Genomic DNA, 18,412 nt, shown 5'->3' with positions numbered 1-18,412 from the left:
ACTAAATAGACAACAGATAAGTGGTAGCTTTGGTGAAGGGTGAGACAGTACACAATACTGGGGAAGCCAGCACAACCTGTACAAGGAAAGGTCATGGAATCTCCATAGACACATCCAAACTCCCTGAGGGACTGAATTGCTGGGCGGAGGGCTGTGGGGACCATGGTCTCGGGGAACATCTAGCTCAATTGGCATTAAAACAGTTTATAAAGTCAATGTTCTACACTCTACCTTGATGAGTAGCATCCGGGGTCTTAAAAGCCTGTGAGCAGCCATCTAAGATACTCCACTGGTCTCACCCCTTCCGGAGCAAGGGAGAATGAAGAGAACAGGATACAAGGAAAAGATTATCCCAAAGGACTAATAGACCACAGCTACCAAGGCCTCCACCAGACTGAGTCCAGTACAGCTAGATGGTGGCTGGCTACCACCACTGACTGCTCTAAACGGGTTCACAACAGAGGGTTCTGGACAGAGCTGGAGAAGGATGCAGAACAAAATTCTAACACATACAAAAAAGACCAGATTTACTGGCCTGAAAGAAATTGGAGAAACCCCGAGAGTACGGCCCCCAGACACCCTTTTAGCTCAGTAGTGAAGTCACTTCCGAGGTTCACCATTCAGCCAGGGACTGGACAGCCCCATTAAACAAAACAGGACTAACAAGGCACAGGAGTTCAGAGACAAGGACTAGAAGGCAGAAGGAGATAGGAAAGCTGGTGAGTAAATAAATTATCATAGTCATATAACTAAATAAAATAATGAGAACTAATGGTAGCAAAGCTACACATAACGTTAACAAGCACGATGTTGAGGGGGAAAAAAGAATGACAGAAGAATACCTACAGAGATTCCATCTGAAATTAACAACTGGCAAAACTACTGCATAGAGATACACACAAGGTGGGAAAAAATTAAGCTAGTGGTTAAGAAGACACATTTTGCTACTTATGAGTCTGCCCAACTTAATTCACTGGAGGTGAAGCTCAATTTCTCTTCTTTTTTTTCTGACACACATGAAGTTGCCATGAGTCAGAGCTGACTCGACAGTAACTGGTTTGGTTTTTTTAATTATACTTTAGATGAAGGTTTACAGAACAAACTAGCTTCTCATTAAACAATTACCACACATACTGTTTTGTGACACTGGTTATCAACCCCATGGCATGTCAACACTCTCCCCTTCTTGACCTTGGGTTCCCTATTACCAGCTTTCCTGTCCCCTGCTGCCTTCTAGTCCTTGTCCCTGGGCGAGTGTGCCCCTTTAGTCTTGTTTTTTGGGCCTGTCTAACCTTTGGCTGAAGGGTGACCCTCAAGAGTGACTTCAGTACTGAGTTAAAAGGATGTCCAGGGGCCATACTCTTAGGGTTTCTCCAGTCTCTGTCAGGCCAGTAACTCCGGTCTTTTTTTATGAGTTAGAATTTTGTTCTGCATTTTTCTCCAGCTCTGTCCGGGACCCTCTATTGTGATCCCTGTCAGAGTAGTCAGAGGTGATAGCCGGGCACCATCTAGTTGTGCTGGACTCAGTCTGGTAGAGGTTGTGGTAGTCGTGGTAGATTAGTCCTTTGGACTAATCTTTCCCTTGTGTCTTTGGTTTTCTTCATTTGGTGAAGCTCAGCTTCAAAGCTCTATGTCTTCTATTTATTCCCAAGAATCAGATCAGGATTCCACTTCAATTTCCATCACTGACTAACTAATCTTAATTCTTAAAAAATTAATTACTACTGTTAAATTTCCTCATAGACAAAAAAAGGGAAAAAAGATGAACTACAGTTATGCTTCAAGTGTGATGGTATGTACAATAAACACAGTAATAGATATATATTAACATCTTGCCTCAGACAAATTTGTTTTAAGGAGAAATAGGTAAAGATTCAGTATAAAAGATGTTTCTTCTGTTACTATGACTTCGTAGCAGCAAATTAGGCATTTATGAGAGAATGTTTTTAGTTTAGATTACTAGATCCCCAAACAATTTGTTACACAATTGTGAGTGTTACAAAGTCCAAAATATTCTTTTATATAATAGCTTACCTTCCACAAGCAATCTGAGTAACAATGCTTCCCATAAGTTCAAAAACTTTCCTTGGGTTTATTTCATGACTGGTAGAGTTATGACCCAACTGCCCATAACCTCCAGCTCCAAAAGTAAACACTCCGCCTTCCTAAGAAAAAAGACAAAATTCATTATCATTAGAAGGGCTAATAAAATGACTAGTTTTCAGGAAAAATCAGCTGATCTGTTTAATATGGAGTCAATTTTTCTCTTCTACTGTCTTCACAACTTAACAGATGATAGATGACTTTTCAAGGTAAAATGTCTTAAAACTAAAAAAGAGTTCCAGGTTGTAGGCTAAATTATTTTCACATATTTTTAAAGTACTTATTTATATTATCATTATAAAATATTTAGTTGACATTATCACTAAGGAGATACAAATAATTATTTCTTTGCAGTGCCTGTCATTATCATACCTTCTTGTTGAATTCCAAGTACACATGTATAAAATTTCACAAAACCTAAAAATGGTATTGTCTCAGTTTTTAAGCTAGCTATGCTTTTGAACATAAAAACTCTGCCAAAAGAGTGTATGTAATCAGAATGCACAAATACAGCTATTTTTAAATATAGCTATTTTTAAATATAGCTGCTATAATGCAGAGACAGTCTTTAAAAAATTTAAGAAAAAGGTAACTGGATTAGAGGCTTTGTGTATAAAAAGAAAAAGAACCTGCAATGACAACACAACCACAAGTATTATTTTCAATTCAACTGTTTTTCTTCAGTTTTAACTGTATGTACAATTTTATATTTTTTCATCATTTAATACTGTATAATTACATATAGCTGAGTAAGGAATGGAGGGTTGGTGGCACAGTGGTTAATGCTCAGCTGCTAACCAAAAGGTTACAGTTCGAATCTACCAGCCTCTCCTTGGAAACCCTATGGGGCAATTGTACCCTGTCCTACAGGGTCGCTATGAGTTGGAATTGACTCGATGGCAACGGGTTTAAGTAAGGAAACTGATTTTTCTTTTTAAAACGGAAAATTTTAAATACACAAAATTAAAGAGAAAAAGATAATGAACCATCATTAACCATCACTCAGTTTCAACAACTAGGCAAAAGGTTGATAATCTTATTTCCTCAATGACCCTCCCCCTTCCTTTTTTGGAGGAGGGAAGGAGCTACTGGACTACTTTAAAGCAAACTGCCTTCATAAATAATATCGCCTATAAGTGTCTATGCATCTTCAATGGCACATATCTCTAACAGATGAGGATTTATTTTTAAAAATAACATAATCATAATACTAACCTAACCTAATCTAACCCATTGCTGCTGAGTCAATTCCAAGTCATAGCGACCCTATAGGACAGAGCAGAACTGCCCCACAGGGTTTCCAAGAATCACCTGGTGGATTCGAACTGCTGACCTTTTGGTTAGCAGTGGTAGCTCTTAACCACCATGCCACCAGGATTTCCAACCACAATACTATTATTATAAAACTAATATTAATTTCTTAATATTGTCTAATACCCAGGCCATGTTTAAATTTCCCTATTTTATTGTGTCACGTCAGAAAGCATGTCTGACTGGTGATGTTAAAAATAGGTAAGTGGGTCAAAGTGTCAGCATATCCATCCCCATTAAGCTTAATGTTGTTGATTTTTGTCTACATGCATGATTTCATCAGGTAGGGCAAAACAGTGATTTTCTAATCTTATCATTTCTTCTGGATTGATTAGTTGGAATTCTTCTACAAAGAACTTTTCCTCATCAATTATTAAGTTACCCTGAAATATAGGTAATTTGCAAATGAAATGCAAGGTAAACACTTGATTCTTTCTCATTATTTTCCAATTTTTAGAAAAGTGAGTTGTTGTCCTAGCAACCTCCTAATGTGAGCAATAAATTTTGTTTTGTACTATTTGAGGGAAGGAGTATCATTATAAACTCATGATTTTTATATATTTATGTGTTTCCATTTTTGCAGTCATTATTTCTTTTTGATAACCAGTGAACGCTCCTTCAAACTGTCCTTCTGATATGACCCTAAGTACTCTTTGCTTTCTTCTACAAACGTCCAAGGTTTATCTTATACGTTTTTGTTGCCTCAGACATGAACTCAGATTCTTCTCTAAGGAGCCCTGGTTCCTATTAGTGGAGAGTCTATACCCATCAAGGGATGCTCATTGCTTCCAGATTGGAGGTGTTCCTTATTACTTCTAGGCCAGTTCACTGGCCATGCCTAGAAAAAAGCATTTTTTAGAAGGAGAAAAATTAATCAAGAGTTAATACTGATATTTGTGATTCAAAGTAAAGGTCACAGGATTTTTACTTAATTCCTAGTTTTTCTTTTTTCTCTTAAGCTAAAAATCATAGCTTCTAGTGACACTAGAAGAACTACCTATTTGCTTTATTTCTCTATGTAATAAAAGTAATAATTCCAATTTTACTACTAACTATAAGACTACAGAATGCAGTTCAAAGTTTCTTTGTCGATTCAGCCTATCCTTAAACTAAAGATACAGTAAAATACTGTATTTTAAAATCATTCTTCTTTGCATAGTGGTACCACTAACCTGATAAACAATTAGGCTCATTTATTTGTTTTCCACTTTTAAGAACTGCTTTATATATATACATATAATATTTTGCTTTCTAATGATATATAACAGTTACTGGATTCCAAAGTAAAAATTATAAGGCATGACATATATTTGGTGTAGCTATTAATTTTTATTTATTCTTCCATTTAAAAAATATATAAACAACATATAATATGTTCACATTTTACCCCCTTTCTTACACAGAAGACAGCTGTTCTGTACTTTGCTCTTCTTACTTTAACAATATATCCTGGAAATCATTCCACAGCATTATACAGAGATCTTCTCATTCCATTTTACAGTTCATGGTATTCCACTGAGTGGATGTACCATACTTGTTCAACTAGGTTGCTACTAACGAACATTTGGATTTTGTTTAGTCTTCTGCTATTAATATACTGTCATAATAAATAATGGCCACGTGCACACCAATTTTATAGCACCAGGAAAGATTCGCAGAAGACTGCTAAATCAAAAGGTGTATGTATATGTGATTTGCATACTGAATTTGTAAATGAACTTGAAAAAATTTGATATCATTATAGAGGCACTGACAGTTTCCATTTATTCAAGTCTGATTTTCCTAATGTAGGTCTGGCACAAGGAAATTGCTTCTTAAAGCAATCCTAACTTATCTGCAAGAAATTCTTTCAGAAAAACAAAGATATATGGATACAGCATTACATTCTAATGTAAATCAAGGGAAAATATTTTATTTGGGGGATGTTTAAAACTACCTGATATCACTAAAAAATAATGTACAATGAGATCGAGAAATAAATCACCAACTTCATATGGAAAGGTAAGAGGCCCCAGAGAAGTAAAGCATTACTGAAGAAGAAGAACACAGTGGGCGGCCTCACACTACCTGACTTTAGAACCTATTATACTGTCACGGTAGTCAAAACAGCCTGGACTGGTACAACAGATACATAAACCAATGGAACAGAATTGAGAATCCAGACGTAAATTCATCCACCTATGAGCAGCTGATATTTAACAAAGGCCCAATGTCTGTAAATTGGGGAAAAGACAATCTCTTTAACATATGGTAACTGGATATCCATCTGCAAAAAAATTAAACAAGACCCATACTTCATACCATGCACAAAAACTAACTCAAAATAGATAAAGACTTAAATATAAAATCTAAAATGATAAAGATCATGGAAGAAAAAATAGGGACAATGCTAGGAGCCCTAATATATGGCCTAAACAGAATACAAAACATTACTAACAAAGCACAAGCACCAGAAGAGAGACTAGATAACTGGGAGCTCCTAAAAATCAAACACTTATGCTCATCAAAAGACTTCACCAAAAGAGTAAAAAGACAACCTACAGACTGGGAAAATTTTTTTGGCTATGACAAATCCGATTAGCGTCTAATCTCTAAAAACTACAAGATACTGCAAAACCTCAACAACAAAAAGACAAATAACCCAATGAAAAAATGGGCAGAAGACATGAACAGACACTTTCCCAAAGAAGACATTCAGGCGGCTAACAGATACATGAGGAAATGCTCACGATCGTTAGCCATTAGAGAAATGCAAATCAAAACTACAATGAGATACCATCTCACCCCCACAAGGCTAGCATTAATCCCAAAACCACAAAATAATAAATGCTGGAGAGGTTGTGGAGCGAATGGAACACTTATACACTGTTAGTGGGAATGTAAAATGGTACAACCACTTTGGAAATCGATTTGGTGCTTCCTTAAAAAGCTAGAAATAGCTACCATACGATCCAGCAATCCCACTCCTTGGAATATATCCTAGAGAAATAAGAGCTGTCACATGAATAGATGCATGCACACCCATGTTGACTGCAGCACTGTTCACAACAGCAAAAAGACAGAAACAACCTAGGTGGCCATCAGACGAACGGATAAATAAACTATGGTATATTCACACAATGGAATAATATGCAATGATAAAGAACAACAATGAATTCGTGAAATATCTCATAACATGGATGAATCTGGAAGGCATTATGCTGACTGAAATTAGTCAGCTGCAGAAGGACAAATATTGTATGAGACCACTATTATAAAAACTCAAGGTTTAAACACAGAAGAAAACATTCTTTGATGGTTACAAGGGGGGGTAGGGAGGGAGAGGAGTATTCACTAACTAGACAGTAGATAAGAATTATCTTAGGCGAAGGGAAGGACAATATACAATACAGGGGAAGTCAGCATGACTGGACTAAATCAAAAGCTAAGAAGTTTCCTGAACACAACCAAACACTTCGAGAGACAGTGTAGCAGGGGTGGAGGTCTGGAGATCATGGTTTCAGGGGACATCTAGGTCAACTGGCATAACAAAGTTTATTAAGAAAACGTTCTGCATCCCACTTTGATGAATGGTGTCCGGGGTCTTAAAAGCTAGCGAGCAGCCAGCTAAAATGCATCTATTCATTCCAACCCACCTGCAGCAAAGGAGAATGAAGAACACCAAAGACATAAGGAAAATATTAGCCCAAGAGACAGAAAGGGCCACATAAACCACAGACTCCATCAGTCTGAGACCAGAAGAACTAGATGGTGCCCAGCTACCACCAATGACCGCCCTGACGGGGAATACAACAGAGAGTCCCTGACGAAGCAAGAGAGAAGTGGGGTACAGAACTCAAATTCTAGTAAAAAGATCAGACTTAATGGTCTGAGACTGGAAAGACCCTGGAAGACATGGCCCCTGGACTCCCTCAGCCTAGAACTGAAACCATTCCCGAAGCCAACTCTTCAGACATAGATTAGACTGGAATATGGGACATAAAATGATACTCATGAAGACAGTGCTTCTTAGCTCAAGCAAATACATGCAACTAAATAGGCAGCACCTGTCTGGAGGCAAGATGAGAAGGTAAAGAGGGACAGGAGCTGGTTGAATGGACACAGGAAATCCAGGGTGGAAAGGAGGAGTGTGCTGTCACATTATAGGGAGAGTAACTAGGGTCACATAACAATGTGTGTATAAATTTTTTTATGAGAAACTAACTTGAACTATAAACTTTCACTTAAAGCACAATTAAAAATAAAAAAAGTACACTAAAAAGTTCAGTGAACAAATATCATCACCTACTGTCTTCTAAGATGGATACAAAAGATTAACACAATCAGCAATTTTAAAAAATCAATAAACACTTATCCTGGAAAAACAAGACAAGTGATTATTTGAAAGCCTGAAGTTGAAAAATATTAACATTGTTAGTATTTCTACCACACAGTTAGAACTAAGGAATGAAACCATACCAAATACTTTTACTATTATTTAACATAGCATTATTTCTTCCAAATACCAATAATGGAAGAAAATGGCTAAAAACTATAACTTGCCAACATGATTTAATAAGACTTTAGTGATTACATTTGTAATTCGAATGCTAAAATCAGTAAAATGTGGTATTAAGATCAGTAGGTACAGTAAAACTTCCTTACTAAAAGGTAATATAAAATATTTTTTTAAATTAACTTTTATGAATGGCTGTTATAATACTGCTTTAAGTACCTGGAGTACACTATATGTGGTAATGACGAGCAACACTTTTGCCAACTTAAAATTCCCAATATGGGAGTAAAGGGTGCAGAATTTAAAAGTCTGATTAGAAGTTAATTTCTTCTCACCAATTCTGTCTACTATGCACGGCAAAGAAAGATAAAGCAGTAAAAACAGAGATTTCTGAATACTTGCCAATTCCTTTACATTAACACTGCTACAATAAATAATGCTTCTAGTAAAAACAAGCTGAATGTTTTTTATTTTCATTTAACTTCTGGTCTCTGGAGAACTAATCAGTACTGACACTGATTTAACACATATCCAAGAAACTAAGAGGTCAGAATTAAAGCTACTGACAAGATTATGAGGGAAGCACATTGTAACTATGTGCACAAAACTTGGCCTATGGATAATGGAGGGATTCAGTCTCCTTTATTACTCGTTATAAAATATTTATAAGCCAAAATGGCATTAAATTAAAATTAAGCATGGCTATACAATATAACTGGGATTGATACGTACAGCATAGCAAGCCTGATGAACTCAAAAGGAAGTACTATTTTATTAAAAATATTATTTCAAAAGTACTTCATATGAACTGAGAAACTTGACCATATGTAACAGTATATAATAATTCACGTTTTATAACAAAATGAAGGTAAATTATTTTTTAGAACAATAACAATCTAAGTCTTTTTTTCAAGATAAATTATCTTTGAGACATCAGTAACAAGTTTTAATGTAAATATTATGAAGAAATTAATCATTAACATGAAATAACAACTATGAATAATAATAAAGAGGTTTTAGAAATACGATACCTTGGTTAGAGCAGCAGTATGATCTTCTCCACAACAAATATAAACTATTTTCTGAGATCTTAGTGACTTTAGCAAATTAGGAACATACCTATCTGGAAATTCCAACAAGAGACGTTAACGGTATTTTTTTAAATGAAAACTCTTCTAGAATTTGTTTCCTCTACAGCTTCCCAAACTAAGTGGACAATGAGGAGTAAATAATTTTAACTATGATTCAATAATTTTGTAGTACAAGTCTACTAAGCTGGGCTCCCAGGTTTGTCTATTTACATGACTGTAAATAAAGGAGGGACTTAATAAGAGCAATTTAAGTGTTAAACTGCCTATAGGTCAACCTGCACAGGACTCAGTAAACTACAAATTTCAGAGCTATTTAAATGCTTCTAATTTTACACACACACACACACACACACACCATTCTTTATATTTGTCTCATAATAATTATGCTCACAGGATCCTACCCAAAAGCCTGAAAAGTATACTCTCTGCTATCTTACAGCAGGAAAGATATATATATGTTCTAAAATCTGACATTTTTTTCTTATGCAGAACAAAATATTCTTTAATTTTTACTGAAAGTATTATTTGCTTATCATTACCAATTGTTACTAGATCAACAACTCATTTTTGTCGTCTTAAGTCATTAAAATTATGATGAACTTTATGAAACTGCAGTTTTTGTAGGTCCGATATTGGCATTCAACCTAATGAAACTATGGAAAATCAGTTCCAAAATCCCAACTTGTTATAAGTAGTTATAATTTTTTAAAATTTAAAATGCTTATCTTCAAAACTCTAGCATCAGTGAAGTGAAGCCCAACCAAAGATTAGTTTAATGACTCAGGTTAATTATTTCCTGAAAAAACTCAAATAGGTTAATGCTTAATGTTATTTTCCCAGAATAATTTTACAGCTTCTTTCCAGTGATGGTGGCCAATAATGTAACAACTCTAGTTACCAATTTGAGTAATGGTTTTCAATTTTCTTTTAACAAACATCTAGACAAATCTGGATTTTGTCCAGATACACTTTCTATAAGTTTATTTTCAAAAAAAGGATTTTTTTGTGCTTTCCTACCCCCACCCCATTATTATTATCAAATGGAATTTTTTTATTAACATCTCATCACCCAACTCCCTATTATGGAAGATTTGAGTTCACTTCTCTCTGATACTAAGAATCACTGCTCCATCTCAAAAGATCATCTCTTTTAGAAAATATATTTAACTATAAAATAAGAACCTACCGTTTTCATCATTAAGACCTAGCTGACCAAATTTGTTGCGTCCCCATCCAAAGATAGCTCCAGAAAGGGTGAGTACAAAACTATGGGCTCCTCCTGCTGCAACTTGCATGAAAGGGATTCCAAGCAAAGACTTAATCAGTTTTGGTGAAGCCTGCTTTTTACAGTCAAGGCCTAAACCCAACTGGCCGTATTTATTCTGTCCCCAACAGAAGACTTCACTTGCTGTAAAACAAAAATCATCAAATTAATCATTTTTCTCACACACACAAAAATTTCATTTGAAGTTCATCAATTAGTTTGGGATGTTATTCCTCTCACCAGATGGAAATACGTACTCTTTTTAGCAACTCAATTTATTTTTTACATGGAAACATACTACCTAGAAGAACATTCTGTACTAGTGTATTTAAATTTGACTGACTATACTGACGAATAAGGAGCCCTGATGGGGCATCGGTTAAGCACTCACTACTAACCAAAAGGTCAGTGGTTCAAACCCACCAGCTGCTCCATGGGAGAAAGATGTGACAGTCTGCTTCCACAAAGACTACAGCCTCGGAAACCCTATGGTGTAGTTCTACTCTGTCACAGAGGGTCACTATGAGTTGGAATTGACTCAATGGCAATGGGTTAGGTTTGGGATACTGACCAATGAGTGAGTCACATAACGGGGTAATCTCATTTCCTTATGCTCCTCAAGAAAGGATTCTTTTTAATACTCCTCAAGCCTTTCATTCTGTATTTTCTCCCAAGAGGACTTATCCAAGCTCAAGGCTTCAGTTATCAACCACATACTGATGTTTACAATTTTATCACTAGTCCAGACCTCTCCTCTGAGCAATAAATCCATTTATCCAGTTGTTTACCTCACATCTACTACACTTGTATGTTTCAAAGGTACTTCCACCGCAGCGTGCCCCAAAGTGAATTCATGACTCCCTCTCCACTTCCCATACTTGGACCTCTTCCCAGCGTTCCCCATCTTCGTTAACAACATCACAACTGATCTTGTAGCACGTCATAAACCCAGGAAATTATCCTTAATGTGCCTCTCCTCTTACCTCACAGGCAACCAATCCATCACCAAGTTATACATAGTTTGTTTTCTAAAGAAAAACATGAATAGATTCACTCACCATCTCACCTGGTTCCTATAGCAGTTTTCTCTGCTGTCATTTTTGTTCCCCCAGTGCTACCCTATTTTGCAACTTTACACATAATTTTATTTTTATCAAACAACTGATGTCCTGACTTTAAAAAAATTCATACTACAAAATAGTACACACTTAAAAGCCTCTGTACAAAATTAGATCCCTGGCCCTCTCCCAAGAACCAGCCTCTTCTACCAAATACTGGTATGTCCTTCCAGAAATGTTCTATGCACATACAAATGGACTTTTGTATATATACTTATAAAAATGCAGATTTGATAATGTTGCTCACCTGCAAAAACACTTCAGTGCCTTTTCATTGCTCCTAGGATAAATATGTTTAATAAGGCCTATAAGGCCCTGTATTATCTATTTACATTTTCGATCTCGTTTCATACCGTCTCCACCCTCACTTACTATACTCTGGCCACACATGAATTCCTTTACATTCTCCAATGCTCATTTCTCACACACTTGCTGTTTCCTCTACCTAAACCTTCTCCTCATCTTTGTCTAGTTCATTTCTACTCTCTTCTTGCAGGAAGGCTTCCTTGATCTCCCAGCTTAAATCCAGTCCCCCTGTTATATGCTCTAAATACCCTAAACTTTTTCTTTAAAGCCCTTATCATTGTAAGTAATTACACAGTTATTTGTATAACTATACCATAAGGGCTAGTAGTGTATTACTTACCACTGTATACCCAGTCCATAACATAACAGTGTACCTAGTTTATACTAAGCGCTCAAAAAACTGTTAAATGACTAAGATACCGCCTAAAGCATGAAGCTGCAGGAGGCAAAAAATACCTGTAGGTCAAAATGCAAAACTGCTACTATCAGTAAAATATTTGGGTTTGAATTTTATATTGGATCTACCTACCAAAACATCGAACGAGGAGTTGGCAAAGCAACAACAAAGAATACAGAGAGGTGCCAGGTTCCCTAAAGCCGACAGAGAAGTCTAAATTCCTTAACATGGCATTTAAGGCCCTTTTAACAGATTTCTGTTTTTACTTCAGCTTCAATTCTTACTATCTCCTAATCCTCCCAATATCCACATAAAATTACGTGCCAATATCCAAATACACCACTTTCCTGACTGTCTTTACTGGTACTACCCTCTTGGTCACTTCTCAACATTTCCTCTTATTACTTCTCAAAATTTCTCCAATTCTTAATAAAATCTACTCATCATTTCAAGACTTGCATCACAAACCAGTTCCCTCCTTACTGTTAACAATTCTATCAATTGTAACTAATTATACCTTTGTCTTCACTCCCACAGCATTTTACATTTACTTTGACCAAAGTAGTATTTTTTTCTGCCTCAAACTAGAGTTAATTATTTGTACATTCACCTCTTCCACTACAGAGAATGTTCCTTAAAACTGTCTTTTAATTTATCTGTATTTCCCCACAGCTCTAGCCTAGTGTTTTATTCATAGTAAATGTACTAGAAGTTTATTGAATTAAAAAATAATAACAACAAAGCCAATGCAACTTATTTGTTAAAATGATTTTAAAAAAGAAAAGAAAACATCTGGCAGGTTCTTTAATAATACACGTTCCAGTACTTAGCTGACATATGAAGAAGTCAAATCAGTAAGAGAGGAAAGCAAACAAAGCTAATAGGTTGCTTAACCTTCTTCTCTGTCCTTATTCATAAAATATTTATCTGTGAAATTAAACGAGATTGGGAAAGCTACTATCTTCATCACCTATATGGGAAGAGATTTTAGGAGACTCATACTAGCAACAGACAATTAAGAACGAAATTTAAAAAATGACATCATTCACAATAACAAAAAAAAACAACCCCCCATTACTGTCGAGTCAATTCCAACTCACAGCGACCCCATAGGACAGGGTAGAACTGCTCCACAGGGTTTCCAAGGAGCAGCTGGTGGATTTGAATGGCCAGTCTTCTGGTCAGCAGCCATAACTCTTAACCACTGCACCATCAGAGCTCCAAAAATACCTAGGGAAAAATCTAATAAAAGATGTGTAAGACCTCCCCACATAAAACAAACTCCTGCTGAGAAAAATTAAAAGGGCACTTAAATGAATGAATATAGCATGTTCAAGAACTGAAAAGACTCAATATTGTAAAGATTTTCCTCAAACTGATTTACAGAAACAATGTATTCCCAATCAAAATCCCAGCAGTTTTCTTCTGTGTGTGAAAACTGACAAGCTAATTCTAAAATTTATATGGAAATGAAAAGGATCAAGCAGAAAAACAAGTTGTAAGACTTTCTGCTCATTTAAAGTATCATGTAACAAAGCTGAAAAGGGGAAGGAAAATAAAAACAACGCTTACCTTTGGAGAGTGCAAGTGAATGATAGTAACCACAAGCAACCTGTACTATTTGGATATCGGCCAAACTTTTAATATTTCTAGAAAATAAGAAGAGAGATCAGGAACAGTTAATTCCATTTAACCCATGGGTCTTGAATGCCTAACCAATAAAACTATTTATTGACAACCTACTACACAAAAGCAGAGTTTTCTACTGTTTTGCAGGCCATGCTGTTTTCCTTATGTAAGCCCAATTTACCAAAAAATGTATGCTAAAAGCAAAGTAAACAAATCAACAAATAAGATCTAGATATGAAAAAAAAAAAAAAACTAAGAGGTGTGGTGAGAACACACCTTGAAAAAACAATACTTAAGCAAAATGAATTATGCTCACACCTCCAGTACTTCTGAGAGTGCTCTTATAATCCAGATGTTTTCTTTTATCATCGAAATTAAAAAAATAAAAAACTTCAGCTTTAACTCTGAAACTTTGCAATGTATCTGTGAAACAAGTATGTATCATCTAATATGTCTAAAATTGGTGTTTTGCCTATTAACCAATGGGGATTCCTATCATGTGGTTCACAATTTACGAAACATATTTCTCTCTTAGGCTATCCTTTTGCTTTACATCTAAATCAGTGAGACTGAATTTAGTTTTCTTACTAGGAAAATATAATCAATTCACATTTATTGTAATCACTGATGTGTTCAGTCTTATTTCTGCCATCTTGTGTTTTCTCCTTATATTTTTATAGTTCCTTGTTTTTCCTTTCCTCAAGTTTGCTTAATTGCAATGCAATTCTAAAGGCTAATGTGTAAAACATTACAAAAATCAAGTAACTTTGTACAGTAATCATCCTATGTTGTTCTTACGTAGTTCCCCTTCTCCTAGTCATTCTACTGTTTCTCCTGAATGAATTTTTTTCAAGAAAAAAAAGAGGGGAGGGGACATAATGTTTCTTATTTCCCTTTACCTGATACTGCCACCTGACCTGATTCTGCCATATGGGAGTCCGGAGCAAGTTCTGACCAGAGTGTCGATACCCATGATTTTCGGGAGACAGCTTCAGCAAATCAAATTTTGAGCAGGAGAAAGGAGAGTTACTCTAATTCTATATTGTATTAAAAATATTTTATTTAGTGGATTTATATTCTTAACTACAAAATCTGAGAGTTGTACAGCTACAATTAACAGGATCCAACTGCATCTGTACCTTCAAATTTTCAAACATAACAAAATGCCATTTTTCTGCAATTAGCAAAATCAAACACTGGCAATGTAAAAAGATCTAGGAATAAAAAATACATGGACATGAATACTTATGCTGAAGTTACTAAACACTGTTACTGCTTATGCACATTAGGTACAAATACATTAATCAGTAAACTATAATATTAAATATTAAAAAAAAAAACTATTCTAAGTACCAAATCTAATTTACTAGACCAAGTAAGACTAAAATGCTACATTTTTATACCACCCTATGTTTTTTTCTTCATAGCATTTATCATTATTAATTACTAATTTAATTATTCATTGAATGTTTGTTTTCTCTGCAAAACAATAAACTCTGTGAAGGCAGATACTATGTGTCTTATTCCTGCGGAATCCCTAGCACCCACCATGCAAAACCACCCCCGTGCCGTTCCACTGATTTCAGCTCATAGAGACCCTACAGGACAGAGTAGAACTGCCCCCATAGGGTTTCCAAGGAGCAGCTGGCAAATTCAAACTGCCGATCTTTTGGTTAGCTGCCGATCTCTTTAACCACTGTGCCACTAGGGCTCCAGTACCCACCACAGTGCCTGACAAAGAGTATACACTGTTAAAAGGATAAGTGGATTTGTAAAGCCTTGAAGGCTTTAGTATTATTTATAAAGTTTGCCAAACACTTCTAAATTTGCACTGCCATTTACACTCAGTGACTTCTTTCCAAAATAATATCACAAGGCTTGGACTATAACATAAATGCTAATTTCTTACCCATATTATAGAATAGTCATATTACAGAATCGCTATACTCTTACCGAAACAAGGAAAGAGAGTCTCCTGTGCTATTGCTGCACTAAAAAAAAATTCTCTCCTTTCATCTTCATGTAGATTTATTTATACATTGAGAATGGGGTGGGGGGAGTTTTTTTTTTTTTTTTTTTTTTTTAGCTTTCAGTAATTCTGTGACTGTAAAACTTAACTTATACCAAATAGGTTTCTCACGCTCCATTTTTCCTAAAGAAATAACAAAGAAGAAAATATTTAATGAAACAGAACTCTATAGAATTTATCAAAAGTAAGCCCCCTTTTGAAGCAACACTTCCGAAATCACTCTATGAAGCCAGCATAACCCTGATACCGAAACAAGACAAAGACGCCACAAAAAAAGAAAATTACAGACCAATATCTCTCATGAATATACATGCAGAAACTCTCAACAAAATTCTAGCCAACAGAATTCAGCATCATATCAAAAAAATAATACACCATGACCAAGTAGGATTCATAGCAGGTACGCAAGGATGGTTCGACATCAGAAAATCAATCAACGTAATCCACCACATAAACAAAAGGAAAGAAAAGAATCACACGAATCATCTCAATTGACCCAGAAAAGGTATTTGACAAAGTCCAACACCCATTCCTGATAAAAACTCTCAATAAAATAGGTTTAAAAGGGAAATTTCTCAACATAATAAAGGGCATCTATGCAAAACCAATAGCCAACATCATTCTTAATGGAGAGAGGCTGAAAACATTCCCCTTGAGAACAGGAACAAGACAAGGATGCCCTTTATCACCACTCCTATTTAACAACGTGCTGGAAGTTCTAGCTAGAGCAATAAGCCAAGAAAAAGAAATAAAGGGCATCCAAATGGGTAATGAAGAAGTTAAACTGTCCCTGTTTGCAGATGATATGCTACTATACATAGAAAACCCTAAAGACTCCAAGAGAAATCTACTGGAACTAATAGAAAGATTCAGCAGAGTAGGATACAAGATGAACATACAAAAATCAGTTGGATTCCTATACACCAATACAGAGAACGATGAAAAGGAAATCAGGAAAACAATACCATTTATAACAACCCCTAAAAAAATCAAATACTTTAGGAATAAATCTAACCAGGGATGTGAAAGACCTATACAAAGAAAACTACAGAACACTATTGCAAGAAACCCAAAGGGATCTACATAAATGGAAAAACATACCATGCTCATGGACAGGTAGACTCAACATTATGAAAATGACAATTCTACCCAAAGCAATTTACAAATACAATGCAATCCCGATCCAAATACCAACAACATTCTTCAGAGATGGAAAAACTAATCATTAACTTTATATGAAAAGGGAAGAAGCCCTGGATGAGTAAAGCACTATTAAAGAAGAATAAAGTTGGAAGACTCACACTACCTGACTTCAGAACCTACTATACAGCTACAGCAGTCAAAACGGCCTGTTACTGATACAATGACAGATACATTGACCAATGGAACAGAATTGAGAACCTAGATGTAAATCCATCCACCTACAGTCACCTGATCTTCGACAAGGGCCCAAAGTCCATCAGATGGGGAAAAGACAGTTTTTTTAACAAATGGTGCTGGCAAAACTGGATATACATCTGCAAAAAAATGAAATAGGACCCATACCTCACACCATCTACAAAAACTAATTCAAACTGGATCAAAGACCTAAATATAAAGCCAAAACTATAAAGTTCATAGAAGAAAAAGTAGGATAAACACTACAGGCCCTAATACACGGCATTAACAGGATACAAACCATAACCTTCAACACACAAACCCCAGAAGATAAGCTAGATAACTGGGATCTTCTAAAAATCAAACACCTATGCTCTTCAAAAGACTTCACCAAGAGAGTAAAAAGAGAACCTATAGACTGGGAAAAAATTTTTGGACGGTACAAGTCAGACAAAGGTCTAATCTCCATAATCTACAAGAAAATCCAACACCTCTACAACAAAAATATGAATAAGCCTATTAAAAAATGGGCAAAGGAAATGAATAGACACTTCACCAAAGAGACAGTCAAGCGGCCAACAGACATGAGGAAATGCTCGAGACCACTAGCCATTAGAGAAATGCAAATTAAAACCACAATGAGATACCATCTCACCCTGCCATTACTGGCACAATCAAAAACGCTGGAAATAACAAATGTTGGAGGGGCTGCGGGGAGATCGGAACTCTTATGCACTGCTGGTGGGAATGCATAATGATACAACCGTCTTGGAAAATGATATGGCACTTCCTTAGAAAGCTAGAAATAACAATACCATACAATCCAGCAATCCCACTCCTAGGAATATATCCTAGAGAAATAAGAGCCATCACACAAACAGACATATGCATACCCATGTTCATGGCAGCATTGTTCACAATAGCAAAAAGATGGAAACAACCCAGATGCCCATCAACAGATGAACGGATAAACAAACTATGGTACATACACACCATGGCGTACTATGCAACGATAAAGAACAACGATGAATCTGTGAAGCATCTCATAACATGGATGAAACTGGAGGCCATTACGCTGAGTGAAATAAGTCAATCACAAAAGGACAAATATTGTATGAGACCTGTACTGTAAAAACTCTTGAAAAAGTTTACACACAAAAAGTAACAATCTTTGTTGGTTACGAGAGATGGGAAGGGTGGGGGGAAATACTAAACAGACAACAGATAAGTGGTAGCTTTGGTGAAGGGTGAGACAGTACACAATACTGGGGAAGCCAGCACAACTTGTACAA

General features: G+C 35.9%; 1 protein-coding gene across 18 annotated transcripts in view; it reads right to left on the bottom strand.

Annotated features, from left to right (window-relative positions):
• The window catches only part of HERC4 (HECT and RLD domain containing E3 ubiquitin protein ligase 4), a 116,376-nt gene that overhangs the window by 67,247 nt on the left and 30,717 nt on the right, over window positions 1-18,412 (bottom strand). For 16 of the 18 annotated variants that reach the window (XR_002825628.1, XR_002825627.1, XR_002825623.1 and 13 more), the window contains 4 exons: window positions 13,658-13,734; window positions 10,187-10,408; window positions 8,941-9,032; window positions 2,035-2,165 (listed from right to left, as the gene is read on the bottom strand). Coding sequence is in view for 12 of the 18 variants with exons in the window: in XM_023740785.1 (XP_023596553.1) it covers window positions 2,035-2,165; window positions 8,941-9,032; window positions 10,187-10,408; window positions 13,658-13,734 (522 nt within the window). In the remaining 6 variants the exon portion in view is untranslated. The other 2 variants (XM_023740780.1, XM_023740781.1) reach the window with 2 other exon arrangements.

The sequence above is a fragment of the Trichechus manatus genome, unplaced genomic scaffold (genome assembly GCF_000243295.1).
Source record: "Trichechus manatus latirostris isolate Lorelei unplaced genomic scaffold, TriManLat1.0 scaffold00163, whole genome shotgun sequence".
Taxonomy (NCBI): domain Eukaryota; kingdom Metazoa; phylum Chordata; class Mammalia; order Sirenia; family Trichechidae; genus Trichechus; species Trichechus manatus.
Note: the sequence above shows the minus strand (reverse complement) of the source record. Positions and strands in the feature narration are given on the sequence as shown.